Source organism: Bos indicus, chromosome 3, assembly GCF_029378745.1.
Source record: "Bos indicus isolate NIAB-ARS_2022 breed Sahiwal x Tharparkar chromosome 3, NIAB-ARS_B.indTharparkar_mat_pri_1.0, whole genome shotgun sequence".
Lineage (NCBI taxonomy): Eukaryota > Metazoa > Chordata > Mammalia > Artiodactyla > Bovidae > Bos > Bos indicus.
This window is the reverse complement of record NC_091762.1, coordinates 14216712-14244422: the sequence shown is the minus strand read 5'-3', so window position 1 is coordinate 14244422 and position 27711 is coordinate 14216712. Positions and strand designations below refer to the sequence as shown.

General features: G+C 45.7%; 1 protein-coding gene across 1 annotated transcript; it reads left to right on the top strand.

Moving 5' to 3' along the window:
- The first annotated feature begins 143 nt into the window (after nt 1-143).
- Nucleotides 144-27711, top strand: PRCC (proline rich mitotic checkpoint control factor). The gene is made up of 7 exons (XM_019952978.2): nt 144-891; nt 16711-16758; nt 18933-19499; nt 21724-21819; nt 23427-23570; nt 25534-25599; nt 27272-27711. Exons 1-7 carry the CDS (start codon nt 421-423, stop codon nt 27356-27358), a joined length of 1479 nt encoding a protein of 492 aa, XP_019808537.1. The 5' UTR covers nt 144-420; the 3' UTR covers nt 27359-27711.

Here is a 27711-nt window from a genome sequence, read left to right as displayed (position 1 = left end):
AGTATCAGAGGCGGATTTAGCGCCCGTCTTTCTGCGGACCCGTCAATCCTTCCTCTGACTCCAACTCCCGCCGTGCCTTGCGCCGCGCTCCCTGCGGCGGAGAATGGTGCCGTGGCCAAAGTGTTCTCTGGGAGTTGTAGTTCTTATGTTAGTGAGGCGAGGAGGAGGCGGAGTGACTCGGCGGCCATTAGCTGTGTGTAGTTGCCCGGGACTAGGAGCTTAAGTGAAGAGGGAAGCCTTATTCGGTAGAAATCAACTATGGGCATGGGCTTCTGCCGGGGCTAGCCCTAGAGTACGGAGAAGGCGGGCTTTTTGGTTCCCCTCCCCGCCGAGTTGGGGGGGCACACTAGGCCTCCGGACATCCCCGGTCTCAAGTAGGCCTCGTCTGCCGGCAAGGGCGCCCCAAAGGCGGGCGGCGCCATGTCGCTGGTTGCTTACGCCAGCAGCGATGAAAGTGAGCCGGATGAGGCTGAGCCGGAGCCGGAGGAGGAGGAGGAGGCGGCGGCCCCTACACCTGGGCCCACTTTAGGGGGCTTGTTCGCTTCTCTTCCCGCACCCAAGGGTCCGGCCTTGCTGCCTCCGCCCCCCCAGATGCTGGCCCCAGCCTTTCCCCCGCCGCTGTTGCTGCCCCCACCCACCGGCGACCCCCGGCTCCAGCCTCCTCCCCCCTTGCCCTTCGGCCTGGGAGGTTTCCCCCCACCTCCAGGCGTGAGCCCGGCTGAAGCGGCGGGAGTTGGGGAGGGGCTCGGATTGGGGCTGCCCTCGCCCCGAGGCCCTGGCCTCAGTCTGCCCCCCCCTATCGGCGGTGCCGGGCCCCCCCTGGGGCTTCCGAAGCCAAAGAAGAGGACAGAGCCGGTGAAGATTGCGGCGCCAGAGTTGCATAAAGGGGATGTGAGTATCCGGAGAGGGCACCCCCACTGTCCATTGGGTTTGGGCATGGGCTCAGCTGTGGGAGGGACTTGTGGAGGCTCGGAGACTCTCTCCTGTAAATGCATCCGTTGATTCCAGACCACTGGATCCCTGGTACTGTGCGATTAGTCCAGCTGAAGTTTGTCGGCTTGGGGAGTTAGGGTACTTGTCCTTGCGTGTTTCTCCAAACTGGACCCGCCCGCGGAAAGGCCTTATACCATCCCCTGACACTGACAGGGCCAGGCCCAGGGATCCTTGATTGCATTCCCTCTGTTGCATCTTCATCGAAGTTTCCCCCCGCCCCCGCCCCCCCCCCCCAAACCCCCGATGTACTCACAACAGCATAAAATATGGCATTAGAAGAGGTAACAGGAGACAATTCCTGAGCCCTTGGCCAACATTCAGAACTAATCTTTTGCTTTGCCTCTGAACTTAAAAGCATCAGGGTCTGAGCAGAAAGGATAGGAATCCTGGATTCTATTTTTGAGCGAAGTTAGGGAAGAAATTCAGTATTTATTGAGTACAGATTATTTGCCAGGCATTGACCCTTTCCTTGAATTGCCACAGAACTGTGAGAGATAACATTCTAATTTTTACAGATGAGAAACAGGTGTCCAATGTGTAAGATCTTACCTGGTGAAGGACAGAGTGAAGATGCAGAGTTTAGCTGAACTGCAGGCCTATGCTTCAGTTTCACCATTTACATATAGAAGAGGCAACCAAGCTTGTGTTGTTTTCTGAATGTTGGATCAGAAAAATTGAAGACCTTTTTTGAAGTGAGAACTTGGGAGATAGAAGAGACATCCTCAGATCAGATCAGATCAGATCAGTCACTCAGTCGTGTCCGACTCTTTGCGACCTCATGAATCACAGCTCGCCAGGCCTCCCTGTCCATTACCAACTCCTGGAGTTCACTCAGACTCACGTCCATCGAGTCAGTGATGCCATCCAGCCATCTCATCCTCTGCCTTCCCCTTCTCCTCCTGCCCCCAATCCCTCCCAGCATCAGAGTCTTTTCCAATGAGTCAACTCTTCGCATGAGGTGGCCAAAGTACTGGAGTTTCAGCTTGAGCATCATTCCTTCCAAAGAAATCCTAGGGCTGATCTCCTTGCAGTCCAAGGGACTCTCACGAGTCTTCTCCAGCACCACAGTTCAAAAGCATCAATTCTTCGGCGCTCAGCTTTCTTCACAGTCCAACTCTCACATCCATACATGACCACTGGAAAAACCATAGCCTTGATTAGATGGACCTTTGTTGGCAAAGTAATGTCTCTGCTTTTGAATATGCTATCTAGGTTGGTCATAACTTTCCTTCCAAGGAGTAAGCGTCTTTTAATTTCATGGCTGCAGTCACCATCTGTAGTGATTTCGGAGCCCAGAAAAATAAAGTCTGACACTGTTTCCCCTGTTTCCCCATCTATTTCCCATGAAGTGGTGGGACCGGATGCCATGATCTTCATTTTCTGAATGTTGAGCTTTAAGCCAACTTTTTCACTCTCCACTTTCACTTTCATCAAGAGGCTTTTGAGTTCCTCTTCAATTTCTGCCATAAGGGTGGTGTCATCTGCATATCTGAGGTTATTGATATTTCTCCCAGCAATCTTGATTCCAGTTTGTGTTTCTTCCAGCCCAGCGTTTCTCATGATGTACTCTGCATATAAGTTAAATAAGCAGGATGACAATATACAGCCTTGATGTACTCCTTTTCCTATTTGGAACCAGTCTGTTGTTCCATGTCCAGTTCTAACTGTTGCTTCCTGACCTGCATACAAATTTCTCAAGAGGCAGGTCAGGTGGTCTGGTATTCCCATCTCTTTCAGAATTTTCCACAGTTTATTGTGATCCACACAGTCAAAGGCTTTGGCATAGTCAATAAAGCAGAAATAGATGTTTTTTTGGAACTCTCTTGCTTTTTCTATGATCCAGCGGATGTTGGCAATTTGATCTCTGGTTCCTCTGCCTTTTCTAAAACCAGCTTGAACATCCTAGGGGCAGGTAATACTTTAGAGTTATCTGGAGTTCTTCCCATTCTTTCACTTCTAAAAGGTCAGTTGGTCCATGCCTTGCTCACCTCTGGTAACCCTCAGAGGGAAGCTTATTTTCGCCCTTGCTTTTTTTCAGACTTCCAAATCGGCCCGGAGGCTATTTCTGTTCTCTTCCCCACAGATGTCTGAATGTTCTCTCCCTCACCTCTTTCAAATCTGGGTTTAAAAGACAGGTTCCCAGTGAGGACTTGCTAGCTGACCTATTTCAGTTGTAACTTGTCACCCACTCCGCCCCACCCCACTTTTTTATTTTTCTCCATAGCACCACCATCTAAGATACTTTATCACCATCTAGTTCAGTTCAGTTGCTCAGTCGTGTCCGACTCTTTGCAACCCCATGGTCTGCAGCATGCCAGGCTTCCCTGTCCATCACCAACTCCCAGAGCTTACTCAAACTCATGTCCATAGAGTTGGTGATGCCATCCAATCATCTCATCGTCTGTCATCGCCTTCTCCCACCTTCAATCTTTCCCAGCATCAGAGTTTTTTCAGATGAGTCAGTTCTTTGCATCAGGTGGCCAAAGTATTGGAGCTTCCACTTCATCATCAGTCCTTCCAATGCATATTCAGGACTGATCTCATTTAGGATTGACTGGTTGGATCTCCTTGCAGTCCACAGGATTGTCAAGAGTCTTCTTCAACGCCACAGTTCAAAAGCATCAATTGTTCGGCGCTCAGCTTTCTTTATAGTCCAACTCTCACATCCATACATGAGTACTGGGAAAACCATAGCTTTGACTAGACAAACTTCTGTTGCCAAAGTAATGTCTCTGCTTTTTAATATGCTGTCTAGGTTGGTCATATGGAGAAGGCCATGGCACCCCACTCCATTACTCTTGCCTGGAAAATCCCATGGACGGAGAAGCCTGGTAGGCTGCAGTCCATGGGGTTGATAAGAGTCCGACACGACTGAGTGACTTCACTTTCACTTTTCACTTTCATGCATTGGAGAAGGAAATGGCAACCCACTCCAGTGTTCTTGCCTGGAGAATCCCAGGGACGGGGGAGGCTGGTGGGCTACCGTCTATGGGGTCACACAGAGTCGGACCCGACTGAAGCAACTTAGCAGCAGCAGCAGCAGATTGGTCATAACTTTTCTTCCAAGGAGCAAGTGTCTTTTAATTTCATGGCTGCAGTTACCATCTGCAGGGATTTTGGAGCCCAAGAAAATAAAGTCTCTCACTGTTTCCACTGTTTGCCCATCTATTTCCCATGAAGTGGTGGGACCAGACGCCATGATCTTAGTTTTCTCACTGTTGAGCTTTAAGTCAACTTTCTCACTTTGCTCTCACTTTCATCAAGAGGCTTTTTAGTTCCTCTTCACTTTCTGCCATAATGGTGGTGTCATCTGCATATTTGAGGTTATTGATATTTCTCCTGGCAATCTTTTTTTTTTTCTTTCTTTCTTGGTTCTACTTGACCCAGTCTGCACAGTGGTACCGGAGACTAAGCTCAAGTAGGACCAAGAAAGGGCGCATGGATTCTCCCGGCAATCTTGATTCCAGCTTGTGCTTCCTCCAGCCCAGCGTTTCTCATGATGTACTCTGCATAGAAGTTAAATAAGCAGGATGACAATATACAGCCTTGATGTACTCCTTTTCCTATTTGGAACCAGTCTGTTGTTCCATGTCCAGTTCTAACTGTTGCTTCCTGACCTGCATACAGGTTTCTCAAGAGGCAGGTCAGGTGGTCTGGTATTTCCATCTCTTTCAGAATTTTCCACAGTTTATTGTGATCCACAAAGTCGAAGGCTTTGGCATAGTCAATAAAGCAGAAGTAGATGTTTTTTTGGAACTCTCTTGCTTTTTCGATGATCCAGGGGATGTTGGCAATTTGATCTCTGGTTCCTCTGCCTTTTCTAAATCCAGCTTGCATGTCTGGAATTCACCGTTCACATACTATTGAAGCCTGGCTTGGAGGATTTTGAGCATTACCTTGCTGTGTATGAGATGACATACTGACCGTCTCACATGCTGTTTATTTTATTAGCCTCTCTCTTTTGCTAGTATACAAGCTCCATGAAGACAGGGCTTATTGTTTATTTTTTTCACTGCTGAATTCCTAGTGGTTAAAGCAATGCCTGGCACATACTGAGTACTATCTAAATATTTTGGGTGAATGAATTCAAATGAATATGGATTCTTTATGGAAGGTATTTCCAGAATCTCTCTTACTACCTTGTTCCAAACTTTTTCCAAATCATTTTCCCCTTCTTTTTTACCCAAGTCTGTTATTTCTAAGTCTAGGGTTCCAAAAAGCCTTCTTTTGCTCCATTGGAACTTAAGTTTGCTCTTGATTTAACCTGGAACAAAGGAAAGTTCCTAAGACAGAGGAAAATAGGTTCATTTTGGGGGGCATTCTGTTTTCACAGTTTTCTTCCCAAATTTCCTTTCAGCCTAATTGCTATATATGGGGGAAGATGGCACTTTGAGCCAGCTTGCTTCCCTCCACAGTGACAGTTGAAAGACTCATTTTTAGGTCCTCAGAGGTAGCATCAGGAAAAGTTGCTGGTAGAGACTGTAGAATCTTCCATTTAGGCTGGCTGAAGTGGTGGAAAATTCTGAGGACTTTTAACTATCCCTCCTTTGTAAGTATAATTTGCTAAATTCCTGAGATAAATTGTGAGATGGATAATTAGAATAAAACCAAATCCTAGCCCTTAACTGGTTCAGTTTCCCATTTTTGTTCTGTACAAGTTAGTGTTTTGTTTTCTGAACATGTAATTCCTGGGAAAGGTAGCCTAAGAAAGTTCTAAGGTGAATAGGTAAGGGCGACCTTAGCCTTTGAAATATCTGTGGGTCTAAGGTCCTGTGGCTCTAAGCTCTGTGTCCTGTGCTTATTGGGCTTTCAGTAAACATCTGAGTGAATGAATTCAGTTCAGTTCAGTTCAGTTCAGTCGCTCAGTCATGTCTGACTCTTTGCGACCCCATGAATCGCAGCATGCCAGGCCTCCCTGCCCATCACCAACTCCCGGAGTTCACTCAGACTCACGTCCATTGAGTCAGTGATGCCATCCAGCCATCTCATCCTCTGCCTTCCCCTTCTCCTCCTGCCCCCAATCCCTCCCAGCATCAGAGTCTTTTCATGAGTCAGCTCTTCAAATGAGGTGGCCAAAGTACTGGAGTTTCAGCTTGAGCATCATTCCTTCCAAAGAAATCCCAGGGCTGATCTCCTTCAGAATGGACTGGTTGGATCTCCTCACAGTCCAAGGGACTCTCAAGAGTCTTCTCCAACACCACAGTTCAAAAGCATCAATTCTTCAGTGCTCAGCTTTCTTCACAGTCCAACTCTCACATCCATACATGACCACTGGAAAAACCATAGCCTTGACTAGATGGACCTTTGTTGGCAAAGTAATGTCTCTGCTTTTCAAGTGAATGAATTAGGTTTCCTTAAATAATTTTCCTTTAGAATTTGGTGCTGAAGTAGGATCAATTAACTCTGAACTCTCGTTCATTCCTTCATTCACTGTTGAGCTGATTCTCTGTGCCAGGAGCTGAGTACAGTAGTGAGCATGATAGACCCTATTGTAAAAGGAGCTGATGGTCCATGTGGGGGGAGACAGGCAAGGTCAAATCAGGAGGACCATGATGGAGCTGGTGCCACGGGACCTCTCCTTTGGGGCGCTAATCACCTTTAGAGGTTGGGGAGGCTTTCAGGAGGCGATGATGTCTACACTTTAGAGATATGACAAGTGAGCAGAAGGTAGCCAGAGAAAGGGGTGATGAAGAGGAGGACATCAGGCAGAGGGAACGGAATGTACAAAAGCCCAGAGATGAGAGAATGCAAACACTTTGCGGGGAGCTTTAGTAACGCACCATGGCTGCAGTGCGTGGTGGGCAGGGGTAGTGATGAGAGCAGAGGCTAGAGAGAAAGAGATTGAGGCCAGATGATAATGGGCCTTGGATACGATGCCAAGGCCCTTGTACATAATTCTAGGGTAGTGAAAAGCCCTTAAGTCTGAGCAAGAACCCTCTGATCACAGGGTGCCAAAAGATCTGGAGGGAGCAAGACTGGTAGAGACAGTGTAAGACAAGGGAGTGGTGGGGATGGAGAGGATTGGAGGTTCCAGGTCTTTTTTGGAGGGAGAAGTGGTAAGACCAGGGAATTGATTGGATGTCGTGGGTGAAGGCAGAGAAGGCAATGGCACCCCACTCCGGTACTCTTGCCTGGAAAATCCCATGGATGGAGGAGCCTGGTAGGCTGTGGTCCATGGGGTCGCTAAGAGTCAGACACGACTGAGTGACTTCACTTTCACTTTTCACTTTCATGCATTGGAATAGGAAATGACAACCCACTCCAGTGTTCTTGCCTGGAGAATCCCAGGGACGGGGGAGCCTGGTGGGCTGCCGTCTATGGGGTCGCACAGAGTCGGACACAACTGACGCGACTTAGCAGTAGCAGCGTGGGTGAAGGAGAGGGGTCAAGGCTGACCTTTTGGCTCAGGCAGCTGGGAGGGTAGTGGTGCTATTTATTTGGGGAATACAAAGGTAGAGCAGGTTGGGGATTAGTTAGATTTAATTGGTTACAAGTATCAGAAACTGCTCCAAGCTAGCATAAGTAGAAATACATCATAAATATACTGAGGTACCCTGGAAAGGGCCTGGAATCAGGAGTTGGAGATCTGTCAGGGACCCACACAGCTTCTGTTTGCACCTTTAATTCATTCTTCTTTGTCTGCAGACCAGTTTCCTCCACTTCTTAACTTTTGTTGCGGACGAAAGAGGGCCACCTATACCTCCTTGGTTTTTCATTCCTTCCTTTTAGTGACTGGCCCAGACTGAACTATAGTTTTAGTTCTGGTCTGGTTTTCTGGGAGAGAGATTATGATTGGTTTGATTTGAGTCAGCTCATCGATCAGCCACAGTCAGGGAACACGGGAAATTCTCTCTCCATGTACGTTTGAATATCAAATTCAGTCAGCTTTTGACTTAATGTGAGTCAAAAATTAGGAATGATCCATAAAATGGGGAATCATCATTCCTTTTCCCTTCTTACTGTTCTTTTTCTGAACAGTTGTTAAGAAAATCAGCCCGCTGATTTTGTGGGCTTAGGAGATGCAGACTTCTAAAATTAGGATACCAAAAAAGCAAAATTAGAGGAATACGTTTGCTCTAAGGGTTTTCTGTCATGTAATGTGCCTTCCAACGCAAATAGAAATTTCCGAGTCACTTGGATTAGTGTTAGGCGTCCTTTCAAATTGCTTACCCAGGTAGTGAAGGATTTGAAGCTGTGAAATTGAAATTTCACTGATTTTGGTCACTTCTGTTAAGAGTTGACTGCGGTGAATTTAACTAGGATTTAGCCCTAGATAGAAAGGGAAAGACGAATGCACCAACATCTGTGGGTCACCTGTGCAGTGTCTGACACTGTGCTGGGCACATCAGTGACTCTCTAAGTTAAGCCTTACCCCTGGTTTACAGGTGAGGATATAGGAATTTAGAGAACAAAGCTAAAATCACATAGTTTGAGAGGAGCAGAAGTCGTATTTGCTCCCAGGTATGTTGTGTTCCTTTCTATCATCAGTTCAGTTCAGTCACTCAGTCGTGTCCGACTCTTAGCGACCCCATGAATTGCAGCACGCCAGGCCTCCCTGTCCATCACCAACTCCCGGAGTTCACTCAGACTCATGTCCATCGAGTCGGTGATGCCATCCAGCCATCTCATCCTCTGTCGTCCTCTTCTCCTGCCCCCAATCCCTCCCAGCATCAGGGTCTTTTCCAATGGGTCAACTCTTTGCATGAGGTGGCCAAAGTATTGGAGTTTCAACCTCAGCATCAGTCCTTCCAATGAACACCCAGGACTGATCTCCTTTAGGATGGACTGGTTGGATCTCCTTGCAGTCCAAGGGACTCTCAAGAGTCTTCTCCAACACCACAGTTCAAAAGCATTAATTCTTCGGCACTCAGCCTTCTTCACAGTCCCAACTCTCACATCCATACGTGACCACTGGAAAAACCCTAGCCTTGACTAGATGGACCTTTGTTGGCAAAGTAATGTCTTTGCTTTTTAATGTGCTGTCTAGGTTGGTCACAACTTTCCTTCCAAGGAGTAAACGTCTTTTAATTTCATGGCTGCAATCACCATCTGCAGTGATTTTGGAGCCCCCAAAAATAAAATCAGCCACTGTTTCCACTGTTTCCCCATCTATTTCCCATGAAGGGATGGGACCAGATGCCATGATCTTAGTTTTCTGAATGTTGAGCTTTAAGCCAACTTTTTCACTCTCCTCTTTCACTTTCAACAAGAGGTTTTTTAGTTCCTCTTCACTTTCTGCCATAAGGGTGGTATCATCTGCATATCTGAGGTTATTGATATTTCTCCCGGCAATCTTGATTCCAGCTTGTGCTTCTTCCAGCCCAGCGTTTCTCATGATGTACTCTGCATAGAAGTTAAATAAGCAGGGTGACAATATACAGCCTTGATGTACTCCTTTTCCTATTTGGAACCAGTCTGTTGTTCCATGTCCCGTGCTAACTGTTGCTTCCTGACCTGCATATAGGTTTCTCAAGAGGCAAATCAGGTGGTCTGGTATTCCCATCTCTTTCGGAATTTTCCACAGTTCATTTGTGATCTACACGGTCAAAGGCTTTGGCATAGTCAGTAAAACAGAAATAGATGTTTTTCTGGAACTCTCTTGCTTTTTCCATGATCCAGCGGATGTTGACAATTTGGTCTCTGGTTTCTCTGCCTCTTCTAAAACCAGCTTGAACATCTGGAAGTTTATGGTTCACGTACTGCTGAAGCCTGGCTTGGAGAATTTTGAGCATTACTTTACTAGCGTGTGAGATGAGTGCAATTGTGTGGTAGTTTGAGCATTCTTTGGCATTGCCTTTCTTTGGGATTGGGATGAAAACTGACCTTTTCCAGTCCTGTGGCCACTGCTGAGTTTTCCACATTTTCTATCATAGTTCCTATCAAAAGATAGAAGAGTCTTGAGCAACCAGAACTAGGAAAATGGTACTATGAGGAGTGCAAAAGTGGAAGCGAAAATGATGCCCTAACTGAACGGGCAGATGTAAGAACATATTTGAGACCAAAGGGGAAAACCGTTGATGAATGTAGCTAATTGGGATAATAGCAGAGAGGAGTGTGTAAGTGATTAGAGTTTGGAGCCTGGGGGGTTGGTGGTGGGGCGGTGGTCTGTGCTTGGGCTCAGATTTCCTTCTTGGCCTCTGGCCCTGGCAACTAGTGATTGCTTTTTGGAAAGGGAGTCTGTCAGAACCAGAGCCTGGGAGATAAGAGGGAGCTGCCATGGGGAGTGAGCAGATCCCGCTGGGCCTGGCCTAATGGGAAATGTCTGTTTCCGTTCTTGCTCAGCAGTCTCGGGCGGTGTGTGTCTTGTCACTCTTGGCAGCTGGAACAGAGAGGACAGTGGTGGCCACTGAGGCGCAGGCTCTTAGGAGGCCAAAAAGAAATGCAGCACTTCCTTCTTAAGAGACACGGCCAGTTTGTGTCTCGAAAACCTGGGAATGCCTTTTCTGGCCCAGCCTACTTCTTCCAGCCCTGGGTGCTCCTGTATCTCTAGCATCATCATCCTCTCTGGGTCAGATGACACAGACCCACTTAGATCGCCTTTCGCTGGTCTTCAGCACTCTAGGAGTTGACCTTTTAATATAGTCCTGTGGAGGACAGTTTGGTGGGTTCTCAAAAAGTTAATTAGAATGATCCAGCAGTTTCACTCCTAGGTGAAAATAATTGAAAACAGGACTCAAACAAATACTTGTATGCTACTTTCACTTTTCATTTTCATGCATTGGAGAAGGAAATGGCAACCCACTCCAGTGTTCTTGCCTGGAAAAGCCCGGGGACGGCGGAGCCTGGTGGGCTGCCGGCTATGGGGTCGCACAGAGTCGGATACGACTAGAGCGACTTAGCAGCAGCAGCAGTGTTCATAGCAGCACTGTTCACAGTAGCCAAAAGGTGGCAATAACCCACATTTTCAGCAACAGATGAGTGGATACACAAAGAGTGGTATGTACATACAGTGGAATATTACTCAACCTTAAAAAGGACTGCAGTTCTGATACATGTTACAATATGGATGGACTTTGCAGACATGCTCAGTAAGATAAGCTCGACACAAAAGGACACATTATATGATTCCATTTGTATGAGGTACCTAGAGTAGGCAAATGAAGAGATTGAAAGTAGTATAGAGGTTACTGGGGAATGGGGAATTATTGTTAGTAGGTACAGAGTTACTGTTTGGGATGAGGAGAAGTTCTGGAGACAGATAGTGGTGATGGTTATACAATATTATGAATGTGCTTAATGCTACTGAATTGTATGTTTATAAATGGTTAAAATGATACATTTTATGTTATATATGCTTTACCATGATAAAGGGGGAAAAAACCCCAGTGTGGTCATGTACCTTTCACCATCAAGGAAGTTCTCGTTGTGTCTAAATACTGTGCTTAGGCTGATCCTGTTGCCTCCAGTTGGTTCCTGATAGAAGCTGAATTAATTTTCCTTTTAAATTCTCTAAGAGAGCCCCTGACCCCATGACTGGTAGATATATGGCACATCTTGGATTACTCATCTCCTCCTTTACAGTACTCTGAACTGAAATTTATTTTTGTGTGTGAGGTATTTGGATAATTCCTTGCTGAGCTTTCTTTGGTTTCCTGTTTTCATCCAAGCCCACACATGCCCGTAAGTCCTTTGAGTGGCCTCTCAGCCTCTTTCCCATAATGAACCAGTGAGTTCCATGTTTCCAGCCTCTTTGGTTGGCTAAAGTTAACTCAGAGGGCGAGTGGTTCTCATTCTGCTTCCCTGCTCTCCCAAGGGCCCTGGACTTCCTCTGTGGCCCAGGTGTGGTACTGAATGTCTCAGAGCCCTGTTAGTCAGCTTTAAGAGGTAAAGATTTATTTCTGCCCCTCTCTCAAAGATGAATAGTCTTAAGAAGGGCTTAGGGGTTCAGCACATTTTTTGAGGGTCTTAGTGTTCTGTTTTAGGGAGTCCTATTTGTGCCCATCATGAGATGATTTATAATGGGGCTCAGTAGATTAGTACAAGATGTTCAAAGAGAGAAGGATGATTGTAACCGTAGCAGTCCTCTAAATCCGGAATTAATAAGGTGTTCTTAAAATCTTTGTACAGTTTTTCGTGTGTGTGCTTTTAAGCTTTAAACTTAGGTTGACAGTATAATGGAAACAGTCTGTGACATTTAAGGAAAAATTGAATTTTCTTCCCCCAGCTGATCTGGCCTTCAATTCTATTAGCCATAGGACAGTTTGCCTACAATTTCAGAGTAGCCACTTTTTGTTTGTCACAGATCTGAAAAATAAAAATATGCTTGTATGGTTTTATGAATGTAATCGTCTTAAACTTGATAACATTTTCTTTTCAGATTGTTTCCATTGGACATATTGCCTAAGATGTTAAAGTTTAAACATGCCTGGGGGACTTCATGACAGCCTTGTGTACCCCACAGTAAGGTGGTTCTGTGTGGTCTGCTGAAAAGGAGAAAGTCTTCATAGTCAAAAAACAAGGGAAGGAGGAGTGAGGGGAAAAAAAAGAAAAGGGAAATGGTCAGTAAACCCTGAGGCAGTGGAGTTTGGAACAGAGAGAAAAGGTCAAAAATGCTTGGGTGTTTGGGGCTTAAGGCTTTTCTTGGATTGTGTTTGACCTCTTGGCAGACCAGAGAGAATAATAATTCTTGAATTCTGTTAAAAAATTTTAGTTAGTATACATTTTTTGCATTTTCACGGATCAGTTCAGTTCAGTCGCTTAGTCGTGTCTGACTCTGCAACTCCATGGACTGCAGCACGCCAGGTTTCCCTATCTATCACCAACTCCTGGAGCTTGCTCAAACTCATGTCCATCAAGTCAGTGATGCCATCCAACCATCTCATCCTCTGTCATCCCCTTCTCCTGCCTTCAATCTTTCCCAGCATCAGGGTCTTTTCTAAGGAGTCATTTCTTTGCATCAGGTGGCCAAAGTATTGGAGCTTTAGCTTCAGCATCAGTTCTTCCAATGAATATTCTGGACTGATTTCCTTTAGGATGAACTGGTTGGATCTCCTTGCAGTCAAAGGAACTCTTTCAAGAGTCTTTTCCAACACCATAGTTCAAAAGCATCAATTCTTCGGCACTCAGCTTTCTTTATGGTCCAGCTCTCACATCCATACATGACTACTAGAAAAACCATAGCTTTGACTAGGCAGACCTTTATCAGCAAAGTAATGTCTCTGCTTTCTAAAATGCTGTCTAGGTTGGTCATAGCTTTTCTTCCAAGGAGCAAGCGTCTTTTCAATTTCATGGCTGCAGTCACCATCTGCAGGAATTTTGGAGCCCAAGAAAATAAAGTCTCTCACTGTTTCCATTGTTTCCCCATCTGTTTGCCTTGAAGTGATGGGACTGGATGCCACGATCTTAGGTTTTTGAATTGAGTTTTAAGCCAACTTTTTCAGTCTCCACTTTAGTTCCGCTTCGCTTTCTGCCATAAGGGTGGTGTCATGTGCATATCTGAGGTTATTGATATTTCTTCCTGCAGTCTTGATTCTAGCTTGTGCTTCACCCAGCCCAGGATTTTGCATGATGTACTCTGCGTATAAGTTAAACAAGCAGGGTGACAATATACAATCTTGTCGTACTCATTTTCCAACCTCATTTTCCGTTGTTCCATGTCCAGTTCTAATTTGCTTCTTGACCTACATACAGATTTCTCAAGACGCAGGTCAGGTGGTCTGGTATTCCCATCTCTTTAAGAAGTTTCCACAGTTTGTTGTGACCCACACAGTCAAAGGCTTTGGTGTAGTCAGTAAAGCAGAAGTAGATGTTTTTCTGGAACTCTCTTGCTTTTTTGATGATCCAGTGGATGTTGGCAGTTTGATCTCTGGTTCCTCTACCTTTTCTAAATCCAGCTTGAACATCTGGAAGTTCTCGATTCACGTACTGTTGAAGCCTCACTTGGTTTGAGTATTACTTTGCTAGCGTGTGAGATGAGTGCAGTTGTGCAGTAGTTTGAACATTCTTTGGCATTGCCTTTCTTTGAGATTGGAATGAAAACTGACCTTTTCCAGTCCTGTGGCCACTGCTGAGTTTTCCAAATTTGCTGGCATATTGAGTACACTTTAACAGCATCATCTTTTAGGATTTGAAATAGCTCAACTGGAATTCCATCACCTCCACTAGCTTTGTTCCTAGTGATCCTTCCTAAGGCCCACTTGACTGCGCATTCCAGGATGTCTGGTTCTAGGTGAGTGATCACACCATGATAGTTATCTGAGTCATGAAGATCTTTTTTATATAGTTCTTCTGTGTATTCTTGCCACCTCTTCTTAATATCTTCTGTTTCCGTTAGGTCCATACCATTTCTGTCCTTTATTGTGCCCATTTTTGCATGAAATGTTCCCTTGGTATCTGTAATTTTCTTGAAGAGATCTCTAGTCATTCCCGTTCTATTGCTTTCCTCTATTTCTTTGCATTGATCACCAAGAAAGCTTTATCTCTCTCCTTGCTATTCTTTGGAACTCTGCATTCAAATGGGTATATCTTTGCTTTTCTCTTTTGTCTTTTGCTTCTTTCCTTTTCTCAGCTATTTGTAAGGCCTCCTCAGACAACCATTTTGCCTTTTTGTATTTCTTTTTCTTGGGAATGGTCTTGATCACTGCCTCCTATACAATGTCATGAACCTCCATCCATAGTTCTTCTGGCACTCTGTCTATCAGATCTATCCCTTGAGTCTATTTGTCACTTCCTCTGTATAATCATAAGGGATTTGATTTAGGTCATACCTGAATGGTCCAGTGGTTTTCCTTACTTTTTTCAATTTAAGTCTGAATTTGGCAATAAGGAGTTCATGATCTGAGCCACAGTCAGCTCCCCGTCTTGTTTTTGCTGTCTGTATAGAGCTTCTCCATCTTTGGCTGCAAAGAATATAATCAATCTGATTTCGGTGTTGACCATCTGGTGACGTCCATGTGTAGAGTCTTCTCTTGTGTTGTTGGAAGAGGGTGTTTGCTATGACCAGAATGTTCTCTTGGCAAAACTTTGTTAGCCTTTGGCCTGCTTCATTTTGTACTCCAAGGCCAAATTTGCCTGTTACTCCAGCTGTCTCTTGACTTCCTACTTTTGCATTCCAGTGCCCCATAATGAAAAGGACTTCTTTTTTGGGTGTTAGTTCTAGTAAGGCAAGCATATATGCACATGAAAAATGCAGGATTTACAGAGCAAGCACAGATGAATCATTGTTAGCCTGATGCCACCCCAGACAATAAATAACACAGGGACACAGTGAGGAGAGCAAGGTGAGCTGCTTTAGGAAGACTTCAGAGTTTCAGGTCAGGAGGAGCAGAGTGCACACTGACAGGAGAGTGAGAGGTGGCAGTCATCCAGGACCCTGCAGGAGGAGTGACAAGGTGGGGGACTTCCGTGGAAGAAGTACACGTGGAGGCTTGGCCGGTTCTTTGAGGAGATTTTGGAGTCACAGTTGATGCCCTTATCCTTAACTGCTTTTATTACAATTATTTGGGTACTTGTCTTTCTTCTTACTGGACTCAAGTTTCTTGAGGGCTGGTACTTTTTCCATGTCTTGGTATATAAGAAACTCTTTGAAGCACAGTGGAGAAAGTAGTCCAGGCTGTGCCTCTGGAAATCAGTGGGCCAGGACTCCGCCTGCTGCAAGTCCTGTCCTGCTGCCTGAGTGGATGAATAGCATCGTAGTATATGTGTAGCCCAGCCACAGGACACCAGTTGGAGCCGTGTCTATAGTGCCTGGCATAGTGTCTTGCATACAGTAGGTTCTGAGTAATGATGACCAAAAGGTCCTTGTAGCAGATGAATCCTGTGGGGAACTTGTGACATATGAGGTTCAGTTGAAAAAAATAGGCAGAGAATTTTACTTGTTTAAAATCTTGGGGATGGAAAGGATCTTAGATTTCTGCCTAATCACCTTTATTTACAGGTGCCCCAAACCAGGGTCTTAACAACAAATGCAAAACTTTTAAAGTTCTCAGTTTGGATATTAATTTTTTAAAATAAAATGTTACAGCTCGTTTTTCATATGCCTTGCATCTTTCTGATAGTTGAAGATGGCTGAGGAGCTGATGTTGAACTAAAAGTTTGGCCATTTTTCAGTGTGAGAGCTTGTTTTAGAAACAATCCTGATGAATCAGAGGGATAACACAGAGGGACCTCCCTTCTTGCCCCAAATTCTCACAGTCATCATTTATTTGCCTTCTTCCTGGACGTGAACGACTCTGTCTGGCATACTTAAACAATAGATCATACTTGGAGAGGAATGGATTTCTCCAATGGCTTTGACCTTTAATGTCTCATAGAAGAGTAGTTAACACACCACTTAATCCCATAGGAGTGCCCCGGCCCTGTGGTTATGTAGTCTATATAAGTGGTTTTAGAAGTGAAGCTGAGATTGGGTGAGATTGTGGGCCAAATGCCATTTATCTTCTAGTGGACAGATTTATAGGAAGAAGAATGGGTATAGCTTTTTCTTTCCACCAAAGACTGAATGAGAGGAAGTAGTCTTAATTTAAAGACAAAATTGATGCAAAAGGCTCTGGAACAGGTCTGGGGGTTTGAGAATGAGTGACCAGGGGAGGTCAATGCCTGCCTCATTCTCTGAAGCTGTTTGGCTGGTCCTGGGAGATACATCCCTCACACAGAGGAAGGGCCCAGACAAGATGATAGCCACTGTTGTCCAGGCCTTTATTTCTGCTTCATTTAAGGTGAGTGCTTTCCCTATTGTCCTTAAACAGCGAGGCCTTACTTTGTTTCTTTTTCTCTTAGTCAGATTCTGAGGAAGATGAACCCACAAAGAAGAAAACTGTCCTTCAGGTAAGCTTTGTGACAGAAGCCATTTCTTCCCATATTGCTTCCTGGAAGATGGGAAGTTTCCAAATCAAGCTTGAGCAAATGCAGATATTGATACCGAGGACTGCCTATTTGAGTGTAGTTTTGTTTTCCAGGTAACATCAGACCTTGTGCTTTTCTCCCCTCCCCTCACTGTTCACTGACTTTAGTGTGCTGGCGTCGCCTCTCCTAGAGGACAGGCGTGGTAGGGAGATGAATTGGAACTCAGTTTGATTTATTACATTTCAGGTAAAAGGATTATTTAGGAACAGTAGAATAAATGGATTGGTCAAAATAGTGTTATGGGACATCTGAACTTTAAAATTATCCATCTTCTCCCAGTCTTATTTTTAACCTGGAAAAGAAACTTAAATAGTACCAAGTGCTATACCAGTGTTTAACTGATTTTATCCTCTTAATAGTACCTAAATCAGAGTGTTACTGTCATTCCTGTATTGTATATGAGGAGAATGAAACCTTGAGGAACTTGCCCAGGGTCAGACAACTCATGGGGACAGAGCTGAGGTCAGGCTGAGGCGGTCTGACTGTTGAGTCCATGCTCTTGCCTGCAGCCTTCAGCCGCTGCTTTGTCATAAAGACCAGAAGTCCTTAACCAGACAGTGCTGGGAGATGCTCACACTGCCATTTCCTGTTTCCCCTGTCCCAGGGCCTCTATTCTGCCTCCCAGGAATTTCTTCCTATTCAGCTCCACACTCAGTGATTTACACGCCCTCTGACCTCATGTCAATTGTATGTCTCAGGAAGAGCAAAAGCGGCTCTTGCTTTGTAAGGTCGTTGTCTCCTAATTCAGTACATGATCCTGAGGTTGCCCCTTCCCTGAGTCTGTTAAGGCGTCATATCCCATGTTGGGAGGTCCTGGAAGGACAAATTCACATGGAAGTTAGATAACTGATGAGAGTGATGCCGTGTCCATGTCTGTAGTGGGATACGGAGGAAGAATCATGAAAGACACTCACTTGCTGAGACTGAATGAAGCCAGTTGTCGCCTGTTGTCAGAATGGCTTCCTGGAGGAAGTGAACTGGCAACTAAAGAGGTGGAGGACTCTGGCTCAGAACGCACTCTAGGAGTAAAGAGCAGCCTTCCAGACGGTAGGAAGAGATGCATGCATAGAGAACCTCTGAGCTGATGAGGCAGAGTGTGGACCAAGCACTGCAGAGGGATGTAGCCATGATCCCAGATGTGGCTGAGAAGTCACACGCTTCGAAGGGAGCCTGAAGGATGTATGTGCTCCATCTTCCATCTCAGTCTGGTTTTTATGAGCCTGAGCCTTTGGCGTCTGCCAGGATAGAATGACCTAAGTCTGTGAACACAGACAGCAGGGAGAAGAGCCCATTTTCTGGGTGAACAGTTCTGCCTGGACTGCTTGATTCAGAAGCCCTAGTTTACTCACTCTGGGCATTTCTTGGCCGAGAGTGCTGAAGTACATGGTTACTCCAGGACAGTGACACAGTGTCCATAAGTGACACCAACTCCATCTCCTTTTTCAAACCAGTGCCTCCCTCAGCCCTACAGGTAGGCCAGCTGGCCTTGTTTTACATAAAGCAGAATCCGAAAGATTCTTAGGAGTAACAGCAACTCTGGATGGACTGAGCCAGTTAGCTTACAAATTGATAAGTTAAATGCTTGACTCTGGCATAAACAAGCTGGATATACCACATCTCTAGGGCTTTCCTTGGGCAGGGAGGGAACTTTGGGCGGGATGTATGAATGTCTTTTTAGGACAGAGCCTTGCTATTGACTTTGAGTGGCAATCCAAAGGAAGCAGGGAGTTGCCATGCTTAAGAGGAACCTTCAAGATACTGAGAGATGTTCATTGATAAGCTGGAGAGAGCCCTGGGCTTTTGGAGAAGAAAGACAATGTATTTACTAAATGTATCATATTAGCAAAAAAAAAAAAAAAAATCAGGAAAGGTTTTGTGATAGAGGAGCTGGGAGAAGTGGACAGTAGAAGGGCCTGAGGTAGGAGGAGTCCAGTCACTTTGGATGACCTTAGTGGGCAAAGGTCAGACAGAACAGGGCTGGTAAGATTTTAGGCTGGAGCATGTAACTGTAATGCTTGTTCTTAATGTCAGTAGCATGTATCATAACACCTCACTTGCCACCTTTCTTCCCTCCTTACCCAAACTTGGGTCACCAGGGATCCAGTGAGGGGGCTGGCTTGTCCGCCTTGCTTCCCCAGCCTAAAAACCTGACTGTGAAAGAGACTAACAGGTTGCTCCTGCCCCATGCCTTCTCCCGGAAACCCTCGGATGGCTCCTCTGACACTAAGCCCTCCAGGCAAGCTTCTAAGACCAAGTCCTCTTCTCTTGCCCCCGTTGTGGGCACCACAACCACCACTCCGTCGCCCTCAGCTATCAAGGCTGCCGCCAAGAGTGCTGCCCTGCAGGTGACAAAGCAGATCACGCAGGAGGAGGACGACAGTGATGAGGAAGTAGCCCCTGAGAACTTTTTCTCCCTCCCTGAGAAGGCCGAGCCGCCTGGAGTTGAGCCATACCCTTACCCCGTTCCCACTGTCCCCGAAGAGCTGCCTCCAGGCACAGAACCAGAGCCGGCCTTCCAGGACGATGCAGCCAATGCCCCCTTGGAATTCAAGATGGCAGCAGGCTCAAGTGGGGCCCCTTGGATGCCTAAGCCTGGGGATGACTACAGCTACAATCAGTTTTCCACATATGGCGATGCCAATGCCGCTGGTGCTTACTATCAGGTGGGTAAGCGGCAGGGAGGGCAGGCCAGGGAATGTTGGAGTTTGGCAGTCCGGGAGAGTTTTGAGCCTGTGATCGGCCTCTCTGGCATCACTTTGGCTGAATTAATGAGTCTTCTGGTGTCTTGGTTTTCCTTATCGGGTCTCAAAACATTATGCCTTTATGCTGAACCATACTGATCTAAAATTGCCGAAGTCTCGAAGCCTGACAGGTTGAACCACACAATTAATCCCTTTATTCTGAACACAAAATGTCATTGTAGGAGCTGATGAGAGGTATAGGGAGAAAGTGGAAGAAGAGCAGTCTCTAATCCTAGAGATCCCGGGTAACTTCTGCACACGTGGGTGAGGAGGATGTGAGAGCTTTGGCATAGACGACTAGATAGCAGTGAGTCCAAGGAGAGTTCTGGAGGTGGGGAGTGCTGAGAACATAGCAAGTGGGGAGGGAGAGGAGGAAGTCTGGAGAGTTGAATGCAAAGGGAATAGGAGAATGGTGAGAGGCCTTGACTGAGACATGAGAAGTCAAAGGACTAACATCAGTCTCTGGAGAGAAGACACTGGGGGACCATAGTTTAGGCAGAGACAGGAAGTGGGGTTTAGATTTTGAATCTCAAGCTGTGTGAGTTGGGGCAAATTACTTATCTGCCCCTCTGAATCTCAGATTTCTCAGCTCTAAGATGGGGAGAATGATAGAACTTCAGGGTTGCTACAAGGGTTATACTGGTAACATAGCAAATGCTCAGTAAATGGTTATGAGAAATTTTATTCAAATGTTATGTGGAAGAGCTGTTTAAATTGTTCTCCAGGGCTTCAGAGGGTGAGAATATAATGAGGCCAGGTTGTGAGTAGTTTAAGACAGACTTCCAGTGGTCAGAGCTTGCTTAGATGGAGAGGGCTCGCAGGAGTCCGGGGACTCACAGCCATGGTGGTTGTTGATCAGAGGCAGCTGTGGCTGGGCAGCCTTAGGAAGTTTTCCTGCTAGTGTGTGATGGTTTCAAGACTTCAGTGATTCTCTGAGTGGTCATTGTTACTCTTATCTACAATCTAGGCCTACGTAAGGACCCATGGTAGGTGGACTTTGAGGGCTCTCTGTTCTGATCAAAGACTTTGAAAACTATTTGCCATTAAGCCTTGCTGTGTCCTGTAGACTGACCAGGGACAGTGTGTCTCCCCTCAGTGTTGTTGGAAGGAGGAAGATGAATGTTTTGACCTCATTAGCAAAGAAAGAGAAAAATGTAAGAAACCACTAGTTTATATCCAGCCAATGAATAACAGTTGGGATTTTGTATGCAGTTACAGATACCATGAAGGCAGTCAGTGCAAATTAAAGCACTCTAATTACTCTAGGGGGCCCTTCAATTTAAATGTATGTTTTTTGTCAATACTTTAAATGAAAATTAATGCTTTAATTATTCTGTTTTTTAATGTATTATTTTGATTTAATATTAAACCTTATTTTTCATGTATAAAATGAATGTTCTTAGAGGAGCATTTCTTGGAGTTTTGGGCAAAAGTGGAAGAATTAGGGAAAAGTGCAGGCAGGGAGGAAATAGTTTCTCAGCCTGCAGTTGCCTGAGTTGGCCACAGTAGGGGCCTTGCCCTTGCCTTCACCCCTGTTCCTCCACGGTCCACAGCAACATCTGGCCAGCTCACCTCTAAAGGGGCGTCATCAATTCCTGAACTGAAAATCTGGTAATGCAAACCTGGTTTGTTCCCAGTTTTGTCAATTCCATACCACCCTTATGGTGGTTTATTTTTATCAGAGATCTGCAACCTCCCTGCCTGCTAGGGGAGGGAGTCCCCCGTGCCCAGGGCTGCTAGATCCAACGAGGAGCAGGAAGCATGCCTCATGCCTTCTCCTCTCTGCTCACACTGGAGCGTCCTGGGGTCTTCTGAGCAGGAGGAGCCCGGCTGAGGCACGGTAGAGGTCAGCAGTAGGAGTCATGCTGGGGAAGCAGCTAAGGGAGCAGGCTGTGAATTGAAGCAGGAGAGAATGTCTTTATTTCTTGTATCTCTACCCTAGAAAAAAAATCCATCTGTCTGGATGGTGTAGATCAGAAAAAACTCTGGTTCTTGAGTTGTAGGATAGGTCCTTAGGATCTGTGCTTTGGCTGGTCCGCTTGAGGGGTCTGTGGTGTGGGTATCACCACTGCCTCTTGGGTGAGGTTTTCTCCGTTCTCTGCACTGTGCCCTCAGCTGGTGTGTTTTCTCTCCTCCTTGACTACAGGATTATTACAGTGGTGGCTACTATCCCGCACAGGACCCGGCTCTGGTCCCCCCCCAGGAAATTGCCCCAGATGCGTCCTTCATTGATGACGAAGCAGTAAGTTAATAAAGCCAAAGTGACCATCTTTGACCCCTAGACACCAGGTTTCAAGTCTGAAGCTAAAGGAAATTCTTTTTTTTAAAAAAAAGCAAAAAAGCTGTATTCATTTGGGATTCGGTTTGAACATATAACTGAGAAACTTCAGGTAATAATGGCATATGTAAGGGAGGTTAACTTTTTCCTTTATAAAAGAAGGCTAGAGGTAGGCAGGCCAAGGCTGGTATGGCAGCTTCAAAAAGTTGTCAAGATCCAGCCCCCTTCGATAAAATAAGAATGTAGCTAAGGCCACTCCCATCATTATTGCACACCAGGCAGCAGAGTGGAAACAGAAAGTCACCTCCCCCTTTAGGAGACTTCCTGAAAGTTCCTGAGAATACTTTTCCTTCTATCTTACTGACTAGAACCTGTCATATGGCCGTATTTAGTTGCAAGAGAACGCAGTAGTCTTTTCATTGGGTGGTACTATGCCCAGCCAAAATGTTGGGTTCAATCATACTGACAGAGACGGGGAGAGTGAATTTTGGGGAGGGAACAGCAGCCACAGTAAATAACCTTGTGTTTCACATCACTGTATTATTCCCTATTGCTGAGCCTCTCCCCAACTCGGCACAAGGGAAGATAAAAACCTCGTGTTCTGCGACCGTCCAGGCATGTTCAGGAGATAAAGTATTCCATCTGTAGGGAGGCCGCAGCCTACCAGGAGTGGGTTGGAGAAATAGGGGATGCAAGGTCTTATAAAAATAACATTCTCCTCACCTTTTCACAGAAACTTTGTAAACTTCTGCCTGTGGTTCGTCCTGTGTTCGTCCACTTTCCTGTGTATGTCCTCCTTGACAAGTTCAGTAGTTAGGCCCTTTTTGTTCTAAGCCTAGGAGGCAGCAGGGAACTTATCCAGTGGCAAAAGTCAGCTCCTTATGGGTAGAGAGAGGCCTTGCTGATGCTCAGACCACAACCTAGGCTTCACTGCAGATTTCCAAGTGTTCTTGAATTTAATTCCTCTTCACCTACACTCCGCAGCACATCTTCTGGTGACTTAACAGTGTGATACTTTTTCTTTCTTTCGGAGGAAGGGGAAAGAGTAGCAGTCTCCTGGAAATTTTGCCAGGCTCTTTTTTGAGGCTTCCTCTCTCTCCACCTCGAATTGCCTTCTCCTCTAATGTCTAATCTGGTGTGTGGTCTGCTGATTTGGTGATACTGAACCAATGAGAAAGAACAGACATGTTAAAAGAACTGATTTTTAGAAGAGAAATCCTAGGATTGTTTTTGTACCTTTAATTCTTAATTTGAAAATAGTGTGCAGTTCTTTTAGGCATATACAATTTATACACAATTTGAGTAAAATTCATACCAGTGAATCTCTGCACTCACGTTTGGGAATACATTTTGGCCTTCTTTTTCCTGAGGCCAGGAGAGCTTGTGAGAAGTAGCCTTTCACCTGTCAGCTTGGTAGGTGGCATGGTGAAAGGACATACTGCACAGAGAGAATTAAGGGTGCAGTGGAATTGGGGAGCCCCAAAATCATTCCATGAACTCTGGGTCCTTGGTGACATCTCCTGATCCCCTACCCAGACCCTCGACTCCTGAATTTCTCCCCCCTTTTCCAGTTTAAGCGGCTGCAGGGCAAAAGGAACCGAGGGAGGGAGGAGATCAACTTTGTGGAGATCAAAGGTGACGACCAGCTCAGTGGGGCCCAGCAGTGGATGACCAAGTCATTGACAGAAGAGAAAACCATGAAATCATTCAGCAAAGTAAGTGGGAAAGAAAGGTCTACTGGGTGGCCCCCTTGGGAGTCCCCAAAGCAGAATCTGACCCCTCACCTCATTGTTACTGTCCCTACATCTTTAGCAAACACGTGTTCCCCTTGGTACTGGAGTGTACACCAAGCCTCCCAGACACAGCTTCTACTTTGCAGAATTTTGCAGCACTTCGCTCTCTATCTATATGGTAGTCTGGTTGCTGAGACTGGACGGCTGGAGCCATTTCCTGTCCTGCAGTTGCGAAGGTCTCAGTATGTGTGGCTCCTTCCTGCTGTCCTACCCCCTTCCAGCCTGTTAAGTTGGGATCTGGTGCAGCACGTCATTGAGGTGTGGGCACAACAGAGCCTCCAAAGTCCTGGGGTCCTGGGTTCTGAGTGTGCATCCCCTTCTCTCCCCTTTCTTTCTCTTATTTATTGAACCCAGCTGTGGTCTTTGCAGATGCTTTATTTCTCACAGTTCCCACACCACTCTCCTACCTTCTCAGTGCTAGTTTTCTTCAGTCAGTATGATGAACATCTCTTCACCTACTAGCTGAGTACAGCAAATGTGGACATTGATGAGCCTGCCACAGCGGGGAAGATGTGGGGGAGCCTGGATTCTAGCCCAGCACCAGCAAGGCCAAGGTCGGGCATTTTATGCCCTTCTCCCCCCATTTTCTTTGCTTTGTTTTTTGGCCACAGATGGCCATCTGAGCCCCAGCCATTTGTTTTAACTGAGTGCTGGCGGTCATACAGGACAGAGCAAAGGATTGTGGTTAGATCAGCATAGATCCATCACTGTTTACCGGAAAAGCCACTTAGGAGAGCATGCTCCACTAACTGGGTGGAGAGGCATCCTCACATAGTAACAGCTGCTGTTGGTGCTCACTGTGAACCAGGAATGGAGCTGGACGATTTATGTTTGTCATCTTTAACCGTCATATTAAATGACATTAAACAGCATCAGGGAATTGGAGTCTGCTGTTTTCCCAGGTTTAAGTCTTTTATTATTTTCCCCACTATCTCATTGTGTTGAGTTATATTTTAAAAAAAGAAGAGAAGGATGCAGTTCCTGTCCTTGACAGGTTTAGAGTGTAGTTGAGAAAAAGAGTTTTAAGGACACTTGAGTATAAATGATTATGGTGCAAATTGATTACGTAAGTGCCGAGGAGGCTCCAGAGAGGAGTTTTGGGAGTTGGGTGGGGCTGATTGGGAAGCTTCTAGTCTGAGACTAGCACTGGCAGAGGACAGGAAAACCGCAGAGTGAAAGCCCAGACCAATACAGACTCTGACAGTAAATCATTTGCATCACAGTTGGGGTAGGGGTTCAGCGCAGTTATGGGTGAAGGCTGAGAATTGGAGAGGCGTGGTGATTGTGAAAACCTAATTCCAGGGAAGCTGCTTGTTGGTACTTACTAGAATGAGGGAGTAGGGTTTCAGCCCAAGGTGATGGATGGGAGAGAGCTTAGTAAGCAGCAGGCAGGAGATAGGCTAGACATCTGGCCTGACTGGGGAGAAGGGGACAGAGATGAAGGGGCCCTTAAGGGCAGAGGAGGTGGCGGGAGGTAAGAAGGGAGGGAGGTCTCCTGGACCTTTAAACTGCTTTAGATGGACTGCAGGCGGTAAAGCTGGTGTCAGCTGTCCACTGTGGGCAGAGCCCCATTCTTGGTGCTGAGGGTGGTGGGTTACCAAAGATACAGAAGACAGCCCTGACCGCAAAGTATTTCCAGTCTAATGAGGATATTGGCAGACTCTTGTAGGCAAGTATTCTGAGCTTGAGATTTTTGCATAATAACTTTAGTAAAAATAACTATCTTGTAAGTATACAGACTTAAAAACTGCTCCAAGATGACTTCTTCCCCCTAGGATTTGGGCTGTGTAGTTTTTTTCTTAATACCCATCCTTGTTGCATTGGGGCAAGTGAGAAACTTCCACTTTTCTTTCAATGTGTTAATGATTATTCTCTTCCCTTACAGAAGAAAGGTGAGCAGCCAACAGGCCAGCAGCGGCGGAAACACCAGATTACGTACCTGATTCATCAGGTGAGAGGCCTGAGGGCCCTGGCCTGCTAGGCAGGATCCCTGTAAACCTGGGGATTTGAAGGCTGAGATCTTGGCTGGAAGCCTGTCAGACAACCTGCTTCCAGCGGGCACCCTCCGCAGTTCTCCACATGGCCACTAGGTGGGGATGTGTCCTTCAGAATTATCCTACTCTGCCTCAGGCTCAACTTCATGTAAGACTCAAGTACAGGTGCTTGGAATAAACTGTAAATGAACATTCAGGTATTTAAAACATAAGAGAGGGGGTGAAATGGTTTCTTATAAGGTTCTTTTAAATACAAGTTCATCTGATAATTTAAAAAACGAAAGAAAAATTGGTTCAGAGACTTTTAGCAGAACATACACCTCATGAGGAGGTAAGGTTGGTTTTGTGTTCTTCATTTCTGTGGCAGGAAACATCAGTGCAAGTAATTCAGATTTACAGATAATCTAAAAATATCTTTTGGAATTGGAATATTTCTTGGTATTTATTTGATAGGACCTGGCAGCTTTCAAATATTTATTGTGTCATTAAATATTTTTTTGAGATCTAGTGTACTAAATGCTGTCAAAAGTACAGAAGGAGTGAGACTCTTTCCTGGTCATTTTCAGATAGTGTATATGCTGGTTGGCGATTTCAGTGCCAGAACGTGCATTCATTGTTCTTACCATATTTTCACCTTCTTTTTCATTGACTCCTTTGTACCCTTACCCTATCTTGTTATTTGTAGGGAAAGAATTTAAGGGTAGTGTCTTTAAATTTTTTGTTTTTATTTTTAAATTATTTTTTGCTTGCTGTTCCCCTGTAGCGTCTTTTTTTAAATCTGAACTCTCAGCACCCTCCTCCACCCAGGGGAGTAGGTGGGGGTGGGGTTGAGGAGCCCCTCTTCTAGGGTGGCATTTGTACATTCCCAGAATGCAGTCTAGAGCTAGGAGCTGCCACAGTCAGGAGGGGAAAGCATCAATTCTTGTACCTTCCAGTCAGTTTTTCAGCTTCAATTTGTGCTCTAAAGTGGTGTGAATTTCTCGGGTGCCATATATACTGTATTCAACACAACAGCGACACAGCGGCTCCAGACTAAGTTACTGTTGGTAGGTGTCCTATTTGGACCTGTCCAGGTCTTCAACGCTGTCTTCCCCCACGTGGCTTGTTAGGTATCCAAGGCAGCGGATTGTGTTCCTTTCAGACGCCAAATTCAAGTTCTCATTTGTCCATTTCCCATTTGAGCATTTCCGTTTTAAATCTAGCTGAGGAAGGACCAGCATTCTTTTTTTAATATTTATTTATGTATTTGACTACAACAGGCCTTCGTTGCGCATGCAGGGTTTAGTTGTGGCATGCAGCTTCTTGGTTGCAGCATGTGGCGTCTAGTTCCTTGACCAGGGATTGAACTCTGGCCTCCTGCATTGAGAGCATGGAGTCTTAGCCACTGGACCACCAGGGAAGTCCCAGGACCAGCATTCTTGAAATTCTGCTTGAACCCTATTCCTTTGCTTTCTGAGGGTCCTCCCCTTCTGCTTGAATAAGAAAATTAAATCCTTCAAGGGATTTACTTTTTCCTCATAATTGTTTTGATGGCAGAAAGACTTTAAACTGGGAAGCACACAGAGGCAAGAGAAGCTCGTTTCTTAGAGCCTTGGTGTGACTCTCCCCTTCCCCCTCTCCCTTGCACAGGCTAAGGAGCGGGAGCTGGAGCTGAAGAACACCTGGTCGGAGAACAAGCTCAGCCGCCGGCAGACCCAAGCCAAATACGGATTCTAGGGCTCTGGACCTGACTGCCTCTGGATCTCCTGCAGCCCAGCTGGCTCGGCCCCCAGCTTCATCTCTGGGACCCCAGCTGATCCGAGCCCAGGATCTCTTTCCCTGAGGACCCAGCCCTCGCCTCTGCGAGAATGAACATATTTGATAGATTTTTCTTAACAAAAGTTAGAAAATTCAGCTCCTTTCTGTCTTGGAGCTAGCAAAGACTCAAGTGATGCCTCAGAAGAGGCTCTGAGTTCTTGGATGGGAGTTTTGCTCCCTGTTGGGTGTGATGATATCCCCCACTCCCTCCATCTTTTTTTTTTTTTTAAAACCAGGGATGTCTGTTGAAATAAAATATTCAGTCCAACAGA

What these genes read in the sequence shown, in the direction of transcription:
- PRCC (XM_019952978.2), top strand. Translation starts at nt 421, where the DNA reads ATGTCGCTGGTTGCTTACGCCAGCAGCGATGAAAGTGAGCCGGATGAG. An exon ending in CCGCTGGTGCTTACTATCAG is followed by an intron (nt 19,500 to 21,723) that starts GTGGGTAAGCGG and finishes CCTTGACTACAG; the next exon opens with GATTATTACAGTGGTGGCTA. An exon ending in TTACGTACCTGATTCATCAG is followed by an intron (nt 25,600 to 27,271) that starts GTGAGAGGCCTG and finishes TCCCTTGCACAG; the next exon opens with GCTAAGGAGCGGGAGCTGGA.